This window comes from Acomys minous, assembly GCF_964271855.1.
Source record: "Acomys minous genome assembly, chromosome: 2".
Lineage (NCBI taxonomy): Eukaryota > Metazoa > Chordata > Mammalia > Rodentia > Muridae > Acomys > Acomys minous.
Genome location: NC_140484.1, coordinates 108,014,481 through 108,028,281, shown reverse-complemented (window position 1 = coordinate 108,028,281; position 13,801 = coordinate 108,014,481). Strand labels below are relative to the sequence as shown.

At 40.0% G+C, this 13,801-nt stretch overlaps 1 protein-coding gene across 3 annotated transcripts in view; it reads left to right on the top strand.

Moving 5' to 3' along the window:
• The window catches only part of MCTP2 (multiple C2 and transmembrane domain containing 2), a 228,289-nt gene that overhangs the window by 194,061 nt on the left and 20,427 nt on the right, over positions 1-13,801 (top strand). For all 3 annotated transcript variants that reach the window (XM_084772920.1, XM_084772921.1, XM_084772923.1), the window contains one exon: positions 10,130-10,239. In XM_084772920.1, the coding sequence (XP_084629046.1) occupies positions 10,130-10,239 (110 nt within the window). The remainder of the gene's footprint in view (positions 1-10,129; positions 10,240-13,801) is intronic.

Below are 13,801 nucleotides of genomic sequence, written 5' to 3'. Positions count from 1 at the left end.
CACATATGTGCACATAGTTTCTGAAAAAGCACAACCTATATGTAGGATGTGGTGCAGAGAATCTGGCATAATTTCCAGGGCAGTAATGTAAGTAGTCATTCTGGTTTAAACTCTGATAATTTAATTTAATGTGTTTTTTGCTGACACAGCAATTTTACTGTTAGGGTCTCTACCACACTGTGTTACTTTCAAGATTGCAGTAGGAGAATGGGTTGCAGTCGATTTCTAATGACCAGTAGAGGTATGTTTGGAATCACAGGAGGATGCAGTCCTTACTTCCTATGTTCCTTTGATGTATTATCTCATGTACATTTCCTTTTTGACCATTTAATCTTCATTCTTCAAATGTTTGAGACTTCCTTTCCTTCAGGAGTAACCCAAAAAATGTTCCTAACTTGGTCCTTGGACATTATTCGGGCACCTTGCTTGTCATGACACTGAGCAGTGTCTCCGTACTTGGGGAGGTTTTAAAACATCCACTGTAAATGTCGTTCTTGGTATACGCTTTCATCAACGTGAAGCAAGACATACCAGCTGCCAAATTCCACAAGTTTTCCGTGCTGCTGTTAAATAACATTACTACCTAAAAGCAAAGAGTCCAAGGCTCTGCTTCTTCAGTCGTGGGTGCTACATCAAGCCGTTTGCTTTCCTGCTGTCTAAAATCATTCCATGAAGCTAAGGTAGAGGAAACTGGTCATGGGATGCTGGTTATCCACTGGCCATGTTTCTTCTTCCCAATGGCACACAAGTAAACTTAACATTCTGGCACTCTTACCACCCCTCCCCCTGTTTTTCTCCTACCTCTGTCCTTCCTGCCTCCATGCCCTAAGATTCATTTCTCTGTTTATTACATGTGCCTTTGTTTATTGTGCTTAATAGTTTTGAGACTGACTGTGCTGCCCTGGATTTGAACTAAACATCACAGCTCAGATGGATCCCTACCCACCAGTGATTTCTTGGCGGGGGGTAGTAATGGTTGCTCTTGTCTTTCATAATGAAACCCGCTGTTTCAACATGGCCAACCCCACCCTGTGTCCCCATTATCCATGAGGTTTACAAGATACATTTTAGATAATTTATAAGTTGACAGTTTATAATACAACTGGTAGAAAATAGAGTTATCACATTTTTCCTACTGGAAAACTAAGTAATGTGTGTAGAAAAGACTATAACAGTATTAATTTAAAGCAAGATGGTAAGACATTCTAGTACTCAAACTCATGGAAGTATTAGTAACTTTATCATGTTCAGGAATTTCAGTTTTTTGTGTCTTTTAACTCGTTCAGCAGTCAGTGTCTGGCTGCTTATTTTTCCCATACATCAGTAAACAAATCTCACTTAAGAAAAATTAATGCACCTGAGATTTCTCTGTCAAATTCACAGTGGGATTCAAATCCAGGCCCTGTGAGCTAAATCTTAGTTGTAAGCTGTATTACATTGTTTGGAAACAGGCATGCCATTTCATTCATTCATTCATTCATTCATTCATTCATTCATCCCATACCAGCAGCAGCATTTGCTGATGATTTCTTCTGTAGCAGAGTCCCTGTGACTATATAAAGACCATAGTCACACAGGCACTCCAATGGAACCACAGCATGAGATGTGTCACCCTTGCACAGAGTTGGGAAGCAGTCAAAGCAGTTGGAGGGAAATGCTGAGGGAGTCAGGACTGCTTCTAGGAGCTGATGTCTGAGTCAGGTTTTAGTGCATAATAATTAGCTTTAGTGTTCTAAATCTGTGTGTATGTGTGCTATATACTTCTTGTTGTGGGCATGTCACACATGAATGTGGAGGCCAGAGGCCAGCGGTCTTTTCCTCCCTCTCCCCATCCATTACTTTCTGAGAGAAGGTTTCTTACTAGACATAAAGCTCACCAATTCATCTAGGTGGGCCAGCCAATGAGCTCCATGGATCTATCTGTTTGTTTTTTTTTTTCACCCCACTAACTCATCCCAGATGAGTGCTGGCATTCCTGGGTTTTTATGTTTATTCTGGGACCCAAACCAACATTATCAAGATGATAGATACTTGGCTGAATCATACCCCGAGTCCTACCTTTTACTTTTCTTAATCAGTTGAGTGTCTTTCCCAGTATTCATCCCTACCCCCTCCCCCACTCTCCCTACCTAGGAGGAAGGTAAAGGACATATACAACAAAGCTGGAAACCATTACTCTTTGTGCACGTGTCTGTAGTAGCTCCAGCTACAGGAGCTATGAGTCCTCTTTACCTTGTGGCCACATCCATCTCTCAGCTGGCCCAGGGACGATGTAATGGAGTCAGTCCACCTGGCATTTAAGTTCCAAAGATGAAGTTGTGTGTTTCCAGTATTTTCCTTAGGATGTCAGAGATTGTGCCCTTTTCTTTTCTCATCCTTTCATTTGACACCAGAAAAGACTCATGTTTCAAGGCAAAAGCACATGTTGATAAATACCAGGGCAGAGTCCTTTGTCAAGATCAGATGGCTAAAGCAGGATAAAGCTTCTTAGAACTGGTATTGATTCAGAACTCAAACCGTTTTGTATTTATTTCTCAAAGTAAGAGAACTACTTGACACAGAAGTACTCTCAAGAAAGAGCCTGCATTGCCTTCTCCCCCTATTTAAAAAAAAAAAAAGCTTTGGGGCTGGAGAGATAGCTTAGTCATTAAGTGCACCAGTTACTCTTCTAGAGGACATGATGGGATCAGTTCCCATCATCCATGTGACCCACAGCTTGCAATGTTTACATTTATAAAATAAAAACAAGTAAATCTATTGCTGTCTTTGAGCATGCATGTCTGTGAATGTGCCTCTCGATGTATATATGCCACAGTACACTTATAAACACCAGAGAACAAGCTTGGGTGTTGGTCTTTGACTTCTACTTCATTTGAGACAGGATGTTTTTTGTTTCCCCAACTGTGTACTCCAGGTGAGCTTGCCCATGGGGTTCTAGCCCCCCTCTCCCAATTTAATTGTATGCACCATAGTATTGACTCTACCTATGCACATGAATATGCCTCCTGGGCTAAGTCCAGAAGTGGGCTCCTAGTTTATGAAGCTAGGGTTCCCCCGGGAAGAATTTATAATCTCATGTAGCAGAAATTCATCAGCACAGATATTGAGCACTGTTTTTTTTAATGTTTCAATGCCAGTCAATAAATTTCTAATCATTCAAGTTTTCAAATTATGGGTCTGTAAGATTCAGTGAATTAAAACAGACAAGGCATTCCCCTTGTCTACCACTCTAGTTTTGCATCTTTCATCTGGGTGGCTGGCATCTCTGGAAGGATCTTGACATAAAAATTTTGCCTGGATCCTTTGGGGACTCATGTGCATTCTTTGACAAACACCACTCAATTCTGAAGCATGTCAACAGTACTTTTTTTCTAACAGGGTCAGTTTTCAGCAATATCTCCCTGGTTTTGCTTAGATAATTAACAGAGACATGAGTGGTTCTCTAAATCAGAACAAACAGGAACGACTTAAAGTAACGTACTGATTATATAATTAATTCTCAGTTGTAAATTCATTTTGATGGTGTTAATTCTTTCCCAGAGGCTCAAAGCTCCTTTATTGCACCTACAGAGCTGTGTTCACTGGAGACACCAGGTAGCTAGCCAAGAAGGCCTTAAGGAAAGCAAGCTCGCCTGATGCCTTCTTTGTGTTCTGTTCTCTTTAAAGGAGTGAGCGGCTATGTTATGCTACAGGCACATTACCGATCCTTAGTTCAACTCTCTATAAAACTCAACCAAAGATGCAGACTTTCTGATGCCCTGTAAATACATGTACAATTTAAATGATGGCGATTTTTGCATTCATCTTTATGTGATGAATGCTTTCAAGTTGAGCATAGGAATTTTTCATTTTGTTTCCCTTCCTGTCAGTGTCACTCATTCTTATAGTGCTTTAAACAAGGAAAAACAGGAACTGGTGAGCTGGAGCAAAAGGAAAACGTGGCTAAAATCACTGGCTACTCGAGGAGCTGAGTGCATGTGCCCAGTATCCACATAAATAGCTGGAAGGTTGAGCAGCTCACTTAGGATACTAGCACACTGAAGGCAGAAACTGGGTCCTCAAAGCCAACCACCTAATCTAGAAAAACAGCAAGCCCTGGAATCAATTAAGAAATTCTGCCTGCACCGTGTCACATGCCTGCAGTCCTAACACCAGGGAAGCAGAAGCAGGAGGATCTCTGAAAGTTCCAGGCCAGCCTGGTCTACAAAGCGAGTCCAGGACAGCCAAGGCTATCCTGGAGGAGAATACTCTGTCTCAAAAACTAAACAAAACAAAGGGAGGAAACTCTGCCTAATACATAAAGTACAGAATGGTGAAAGCAGTGGCATCAGCCAACTGCCCCTGCATACACACATGTGAACATGCGCACAAACACACATGCTGTGTGCACACATATAAAGGAACCTTGTGAGATTGGATTCCGGATTTGAAATCTTCCTTTTTCCTCCTCTACTACTGATGACAGGTGCTTGCACGTCAGGGAGACCCTCAGTCCTGAGGCTTTCACTTATGCCTCTGTCCCTTTGCAGGTTTATAATCATAAGGAAGACCCCGCTGTGGCTATGCGGCCAGTTGCAATCTTCTTGTTCATTTGTGCAGTCACACCGGTGGTCGTCACTATTTTTCTAAACACAGTTCTCTGTATGAATCAGGAGCCTCTGTGATGAGAGGACTAGAGACCTGTAGCCCCTGTCTGTCTTTCTGAATGAATCACTCCTCCTCTTCCCAGGCAGTGTGGTGTCAGCAGCAGAGGCAATGTTGTATCTGCTAAACTGTTATCACCGCATTCCCTGGTTCAATCTGAGATGTGTAAATAAAGCCAGCGGGATGCACATCCAGCTACCAGACCATCTCTCAGAGCATCAGGGTAACGTGAACAGACTTGTCCCAGAAGAGCTTTTTCTTAAGAAACCAAGAGACATCCCAGTATTCTTTAAGCTAGACAAAAGGCTGTTCATCCTTTGTCTTTTTGCCTGCTTGAAGGGAAGGGGTTCGTGTTAATGACTATACCATGTAATTTACAAATGTGATGAAGCTTCTTTTCTGATTGGCTCTTGTCAACTTTATGCAAACCTAGACATATCTGGGAAGAGGGTATCTTAATTGAGAATATACTTCCATAAGATTGGCCTGTAGGCAAGGCTATGTGGTTTTTTTTTTTTTTTAAATGAATGGTTGGTATGGTAGGGTTCAATCCATTGTAATTGATGCCAGTCCTGAGTTTTCAGTTCTGGGATGTATTTAAAAAAAAAAAATCAACAGGCTAATCAAGCCAGTAAGCAGAATTCTTCCAAGGCATCTATTACAATTCCTGGTTAAGTTTCTGTCCTAACTTTCCAATATCATAGACTGCAAGCTGTACGACACATACCCTTTCTTCTCCTTTGGTCATGGTGTTTTATTACAGAAATAGAAAAGCACCTAAGACTTCCCGTCCCTCCCTCTCCCTCCAGTCAGGACCAGATCATATGAGTTCCATTTTCAGAACTGCAGCTAAGACTCCCATGGTAAACGCCATCATATTTACTGTTCCAGTGAATCTCTGACTCTTGCAGGTTCCGGTTCTGGTCCTCACGTGTTGTGCAGAAGCAAAGCTCATGGGATGTGATTATGTCCAATACCACACCCAAGGAAGGGATTAGCATTGGTCTTGTGGAATAGAATGTTTGCTCCTGAACGTGATTAACATACAATGAAGAGGCCTTGAATGCTTGGCCCCTTTTGCAAATGTTGATTTCTTTTTCTGCTCACTGAGATGTTAGTACCATGCTATTTGAATCTTCCAGACATGGGATTTGTGAGCCAAATAATCTCTTTACTTTATAAATCGTGTGACCTGTCATAGCAATCTACGTGAACTAATGCGCACACAAAGCTCATCTGGAATTGGACCAGAGCAGCACCGACTTCTCCCCAACTCCATAGACTGTTATTCAGAGATGCACCTTCGTTTTCCTAAAAATGCAAATAACACTAAAAGTCTTGTGTGCATTGTCATAGAGGCAGTTGTCACTTTTAGAACCATAAAATGATTCACCTTATTTGAAATAATCTCACAAGATAGGAAGTGAGCAAAATGTTGGCTATTATAAAGATTAATGTGTTTCCAGAATGTGCAGATCTGTAGTGTTCATGTGTCTTTGCAGTTTCATTTTACATTTTATCTAAATTGTCATCTATTGATCTAAAAATCACTGGTTACCGATCAGCTTCTCAGATGAAAATGGAAAGAAGCTTTTCCCCAAAAATATCACCAAAAGGCATCAAATAATACACATTCTCATGAAAGCTGCATGAGAAAGTCCCAGGGGAGAAGGGAGGAAGGAGTACTTTGCAGGAGCCAGCTTTTCAAAATGATGCTTCGTAGGGCAAGGAGTGAGAAGAGGAACCCAGAGGCACCAAGACAGCAAATGGCAAAAGATCAAAGGAGGGATGAATGGTAACTTTTGACAAGGCCACCTAATACATGTGGCACTTCCTCTGTGGGTGAGACCTTCTTAGGAGTTACCAGCCCTGGCCTTTAAGTCCATTGTTTCATGTTGTGAACACAGACAAAAATTCCTGCTGTGGCTAGACACTAGTTTTTAGGAAATAGAAGTGCCTGTGTGACACATCCATTGGCAGATTAGTGGTTTAAAGATAACTTCAGGAGTATAGAATGTCTTAGGATTTTATTTCTGTGAGGGGACACTATAACCATGGCAACTCTGTACAGAAAAACATTTAATTGGGCCTGGCATACAGTTTCCATCATCTTCATGGTGGGAGGCATGGCAGCATGCAAGCAGACAGGAGGAGGAGCTGAGAGTTCTACATCTAGATCAGCAGGCAGCAGGATGTAAATGCCGCTCTGGGCATGGCTTGAGTTTCTGAAATCTTAAAGAGATCGCCTAGTGGCACGCCTCTTCCAACAAAGCCACACTTACTCCAACAAGGTCACACTTTCTAATACTGCTACTCCCAATGGGCCTATGGGGGCCATTTTCTTTAAAGCCATCACAATCTATAAATGTGTTACAAAATTAGAAGGTTTTATTTAATCTACTATATTGAATAATTCTGCACTTTAAAAAACAATTTTCAATGCAATCACTATTTAAATAATAATATGTATATAGTTCAATTTATGTATAATTTAATTTAGGTATATAATTTAATTTAAATAAGAATGAAGCATATAACTATATACATATATAATATATAGCTAATAAATAACTGTGGTCTGATAATGTAATTCTGAAAGTAGTGTTATTATGCTGGCTATATTTTATATTGCTTATTGATGCTATAACAAAATGCCCAGAGCCACGATAGGCACTTAGTAAAAAGGCCTACATAGTTCATGATTCTGGTAGTAGGACAGGCAGATACTTTGTGGGAGTCTTCTTGCACATTGATCGAATGAAAATGACCAAGCACATAGCAACCATGCTTTAGTTCAAACTATGATCAGCCTTTTGAACATAAAATAAATAGTATATATAGAAATAGAAAATAGTGAACCCATGGTCATTCTGAATAAATTCTATAAAACTGTCAAATAAGGACATATCTTTATAGAAGCACTATCTTTAAAAACTTTTAACAGAGAAATATAGCAATTGATATAAACTATGCCTGAGGCATACACATTTGATATTACAGTACAGAATTAAGAATATCTTCCATCTGTTACATATGTTGTGAGTTTTCAGGGTACCTAAGCCTTGCTGAGAAAGCTGCGTTTAGTTTTATCTATAGTGGTGTCAATTAAGGTGCCAATTTAATGACCATTGATTTCAACTCTGAAGATGCTTAAGAACAACTTTATGGAGATTAGAAATGAGAAGATAAAATAAAAGTCTGTTAGATGTCCATCCTGTGACAGGCTGGACAAAGATGAAAGTTGGATTTGTTGAGTGCTTTGAGTGTTTGTAGCATAGATGACCATGTTTCATGAGTCAGTTCCAAACATTTACAAAACCAACATAAAGACTTTTTTCATTTGAATTCTATATACTATGCATTTTTGTTTTGTAACAGTGAATTATGAAAATAAAATGAAATCATTTTTATAATTTAGGTAATATAATCAAAATGAGTTAGTTGGTAATTCAAAATGTACAGGATTTTGATTACTCTGACTCTTAAAACTATGCAAATGTGAATCTCATCTATGGATACTGAATACTCACAGCAAAATGTCAAATTCATTTAAAAACTGAAAGGATGCTGTCACAATCCTTCATTAGTTTGATGTACTAATTAACACTTTTTTCATAATCAGAACCTTAAATTTTGGTGCTTTTGTAGGGTAAAAAAAAAATCAATTAAAATAGGAAGTTTCTTAGGAAATTGAGCCACACAGAAACTTGAGTCATTTTCCAAGGAATTGTTTTGACCTCAAGTCAATGCTGCTGCAAGTAGGAAGCTCCTTTGTCCTTTGGTCAAGCTGTCCAGAGCCTTCAAATGCTCCTTTGTAAACATGGGGCTTCTATAGCAGACAGAGATGGGTTTTGACCATTGTGCCCATTCATAGGCAACTGTGGGTTGCTGCATGTGAATGAGGTCGCCTTGGCAGCATGTCTATTTTTTTTTTTAGCACAAACTGCTTAAAGAATAATAGTAAGCAAGAAATAATTTAAAATTAAGGTAGAGAATAAAACTGTCTTGTGAAGTTGAAGTTGGGAATGCAAGAAGCAACAACCTCAGTACCCAATGGTGGAGTAGGGAACTACTTAAATGAATGAGTGGATTTCACCTATCTGCCCTATTGCTGGTTTTGCCTGTAACCACCACAGGGGGCACTGGTTTCCTCACTCCATTCAAGACTATTTATTTGTTTATTATTTTATTGGTAGAATACAACTTTTTAATTTTTATTAAATTTTTTACATTTTTACATATACATTTATACCATTACACATACACACAATAAATTACCTACAGCAAGAAGAACCATGAAACACTCAGGAATTATATAAATGCTGCATTCATAGTGTTTTGGCTATTTGTATTTGGTAATCTTGAAGAAGACTCTTTAAATGAAGCAGAAAATAGAAGATAAAAATGAGTTTATTTGTTCTCTCTCTCTCTCTCTCTCTCTCTCTCTCTCTCTCTCTCTCTCTCTCTCAGTACGGAGGGGGGATCCTAGGCATGTTCCCCTATTGAGTGGCTACTTGGTGATCTATCATAATTCTAACCCAAGTAAAAGTCTCAATAAGAGAATTTTGTAAAGACCCTTGCTTGTACAACAAGTGTAATAGGCTGAATTGATGCAGAGAAACAAGAGTAGGAAAGAGATAAGCCAAGACATAGTACAAAAATATCAGTGTAGGGCTTTTTTTTTTCTTCATTGGGCATTTGAGTAATCATTAAATTAAATCATATAACATAGTAAAATATACTGAAGATCTTCTACACACAAATTAGAGGCAACATCCTTAGACCATGGGATTTCCTCCATTTTACATAAAGGATGGGAGACTGAGGAAGTTAAGCATATATAGTACTCTTAAGTTCATGAATAAATCACACATAATACAGTGTCAGATCTGCTTGCAGGCTGTGGAACATAGGTCCATGTGTTCCAGCTGCCTATGGCATGCCTTTAATGCTTGCTTGTTTCAGATGTAGTTGCCAAAAGGTTGACTGAAGTTTTCCTGATGTCTGCAATGTGTTTGGAGCATGACGCAGAGTGCGACGGTTTGCATATGGAGTGACAGTACTCAGAAATGTGTGTGTGTTTCCATATTGACCTGCTCTTGCTGCAGGCGTGTCTGGAATACTGTCATAGAAGAGGTGACAGGAGACCTTAGATACCCGAGGAGAGAGAGGAAAACAGCTGGTCATGCTGAAGTGATTGCAGAATTCTCGGCAGAGATCGGAAGCTCCTCATCTCAAGGACGTCCTGTTATCACCTCTGCAGCCTAAGACAGTGACTGGGGCTCACAGCCTCTGTGTGTGTGTGTGTGTGTGTGTGTGTGTGTGTGTGTGTGTGTGTGTGTGTGTGTGTGGCAACAGCCAAAGGAGTGAACTGGCTTTTATATCTTGGGACCAATAAACATTATTGGGAAATGTGGCTGTTCTCTTGAAATAACTCCTTTTCTTCCAAGTAGCTAATACAAATGTTCCTTTTTGCCTTTCCTAGGAATCTGAGAAAAAGGGAATAATCGAGAGAATCTATATGGTACAGGATATTGTTTCCACTGTCCAGAACATCTTGGAGGAAGTTGCTTCTTTCGGGGAGAGGATTAAGAAGTAAGTTCTCCCTGTATGCAGTGGTGTATAAGTAGACCTGGGCCTCCACGGGATGGTGGGAGGAGGAGGGGGTTAGTGGATCTCATAAGTGATGAGAAAAGCAATGGTATTACTCAACTGGGGTTGACCTTGACTGCCTTGTCCTTTGGGCTTGGCAGCTTGGCAGATGTGGGGTACCTCAGAACTGGGGTGACCATGTGGCTCAGTTTACACGGGTTGTCTGAGCATGACTATTCCCCCTCCCCCCCTCGAGCTATTGGAAATAGATTATTTCTCACATGATATATCCTGATTATGGCTTCCTCTTCCTCCACTCTTCTCAGTCCCTCCCAACTTCCTCCCCTGTCCAGATCCACTCCTCTTCTGTCTTCCATTAGAAAAGAACAGGCTTCTGAGAGATAACAACCAACCACGACAAAAAAATACAATAAGATAAAACAAAAACTATCACATTCAAGTTAGACAGGGGAAAAAAAAAACACACACAAGAGGAGACACAAGAACCAGAGACCCACTTGTTTGCATTTGCACACTCAGGAATCCTTAACATTAAACTGCAAGCCATCTTTTGTATGCAGAGGACTTGGTGCAAACTCAGGCAGGCGTGTGCATGCTGCCTTAGTCTTTAAAGCACAACTATTAATAATGCGCTTTTGAATTTCAGAAATATCTGGGTTTTCATGAAAAGCCTGTGGATTTATTCAGAGATCAGAGGGGGGAGCAAGCGTGCTCCAAAGGGTTTTTAAACCTGAACCCTAAAATCAAGTAGCTCACTAAAACAAATGTTCTTAATTTCCAAAATTGGTATATAACTAATAATATCTTAGGTGGAGGGACATAAAATTACTTCATCACCTATGTAAATATCTTAGGGTCAAGTTGAGGACTATTTTTTTTACCTTTTATTTTTATTTGCATTTTTTGAGACATGATTTCTTTGTGTAGTCCTGGCTGGCCTGGAACTCACAGAAATCTGCCTGTCTCTGCCTCCCCAGTGGGATTAAAGGTGTGCTGCCAGGACTTTTTCAACATGCTAGAGAATATATCCTTGATTCTAGAAGGCTCTGTGACCTCTGACAGTTATTCTGTTGTTTACTATTGTTATATAAATGAACCAGTTTGCTATGTGACCAATAAAAGTTTCTTTACAAAAACAAGCAGAAACAAACAAAAGCAAAAACCAAAATAAGGTGGCATACATTTTCCTCAAATCTAGCTTGTAATGTGCTACCCTGTACTTTCAGGTCACACTTTTAATGGAGACAATTAAGGCTAGGATTCATGATTTTTGTTTTATTTTATGCAGTATTAATGTGTAAGAGCATTTTTATCTTGTATGATGTGAGTTTTAACTGTTTTCTTTAGGTTTATAAATAGATTTTATTCCTTCTTTGATCCAAAATTGTATCAGCTATGTTCTGCAAATTAATGCTTATCTTATTGGTCATGTCTGTGTAGTTTGCTCTAATTACCTAAAAAAGATACTAGTTTTGAAATTGTAGAAGTAAAGAACTTTCAAGTAGTGTTAAATGCCCAGTAAATGTGTCTACATAAGAATGCAGGAAAATCTCAAGTGATGGTTAACATCAGGAGTTTACAGAATAAATGTGTCTTCTACAAATACTGTTTGTTTTCAGTTGGAGGTCCAAAGACACTGACATCAAATAACCTTTTACTATCAATGTAGCAGTTTTGGTTATTGTGGTTGCTACTCAGATACTTCATCTCTCTGTGACTCAGGCTGATCTATGCTTACTATGTAGCTCAGGCTGTCCAGACATGACTTTGTAGCCCAAGTTGGCCTGTTATTCATGGTAGTTCTCCTGTCTCAGCCCACCAAGAAATAGGATTACAGGCATAAGCCATGTATGTACCTAGATGAATGCATGCTTGCTTACAACTAAGTGAAAAACAACTTTCAGGGAATGGAGATAGGGTTCGGTGCTTTAGAGTCCTTTTGGCTCTTCTAGTGGGCCCAGCTTCAACGAACCCATATTAGGCAGCTAACAACTGCTTTTAATTCCTGCTCTATGGGATCTGACATCTCTGGTCTTAGTGTACCGTCCACCTGCATCCACAACCAGAAACACACACACACAATTAGGAATAAAAATTGAAAAATTCAAACACACAGGTTTATATTTATACAGTGTAATTTTCATTTTTAACATCATAAGTGAAAAAAATTAGAGAGCAAGGATTTTTGCTGACATATGTTGACACCTTATCTGATTTATTTTCCTAGGCTTCACATGGTGAACAGATCACTCCTTAGATTGGCTTTGCCAGTGTTTAACAGAAGCATCTGGAAGAATAACATCTAATGAGGAGAGTGGATAGTTCATTGGTAGCTTCTTTTGCTGAGAACGACAGTGTGCGATACTGTCTGGGCTAAGCACGCCATCAGCTAGTGGCATGCTGGCCAGCCACTGTGCTAAGCCATTCAGACAGTGAGTGTTTTGTGGAATCACCCAGTGTTGGATGTCATAGTTCCTAGCAGAGCATGGCAGTGATTCCTAGTACAGCCTAAGATGCTAAAGAGTGTGATTAAATACATAGTCCAAGGTCGCAGTCAATAAGACTCAAGTTACGTTTGAACCTGCATTCTTTATTGTTATACAGTAATAGTACTACACTCTCCAAGAATCTTTTTTTTTTTTCAGTAAAGAAGAAAAACTGGAATAGGAAAATAGAATTATATAGCTTTAGTGGATAAAAGTCAGATAGGATAGTGGGGAAAGCTTGACGAGTGCAGAAAGTGACTTAAAGGACAGGAACTAGAAGGCAAGAGCGAACGACTACTTCTTAGCAATATCTGAAAATGGGAGAAGAGGGTTTGGCAAATGGCGGGTCGGGGCTGCCATGGATGGACGTCCTGTGCAAAGACAGGAACCCAAACACTATCAAAGATGCAGGGAGAAGTAGGGAAGCAATGTGTTCATGAGACCGGGAGAAAAGTGGTGATGCTTAGAGATGAGGCACATGACAAGAGGTCCTGAGTAGATAGAAAACACACATACACACACACACACACACGAGTAAAGAATGGACTGGGAGCCAGGAGGATGAGAGGACGGAGAGTGGGGGCAAGGCCAAGGAAGGAAGATGATGTTTGGTACAACTGTCTCCATTCTCAGACATCTCTAAAACACAAATGTAGCTGTTGTGTAGCTGATAATGTAAAAGGAAATGTGTCTGATGGGAGAAGAAGGCAGAGTGCTTTCAGCAGGCTCCCATCTCTACAGGGCTTTTTTGAGGGGCAGCTGTGCCCAGCACAGCTGTGGTGGCCATGCCCGGAACGTGTTTACAGGCCATGAACAGAGCACTGTTCTGCCCAGCTGCATCACAGGAAGGCTAATAGGCTCAACGCCTATTAATTCTTCGCCTATTCATTATTACAGTGACCTTAAACTCCCTGCTGGGCATTCAAGTGGGATGTCATTTGTCACACACTTGGAATTCTATTGTAATTCTGTGCTTACAAACCAAGAAAACTTCTACCCAACTTTTGGCAACAAGGGATATTTTACATGAAATGCTTAAAGCAGGCCTTCCATGCTAC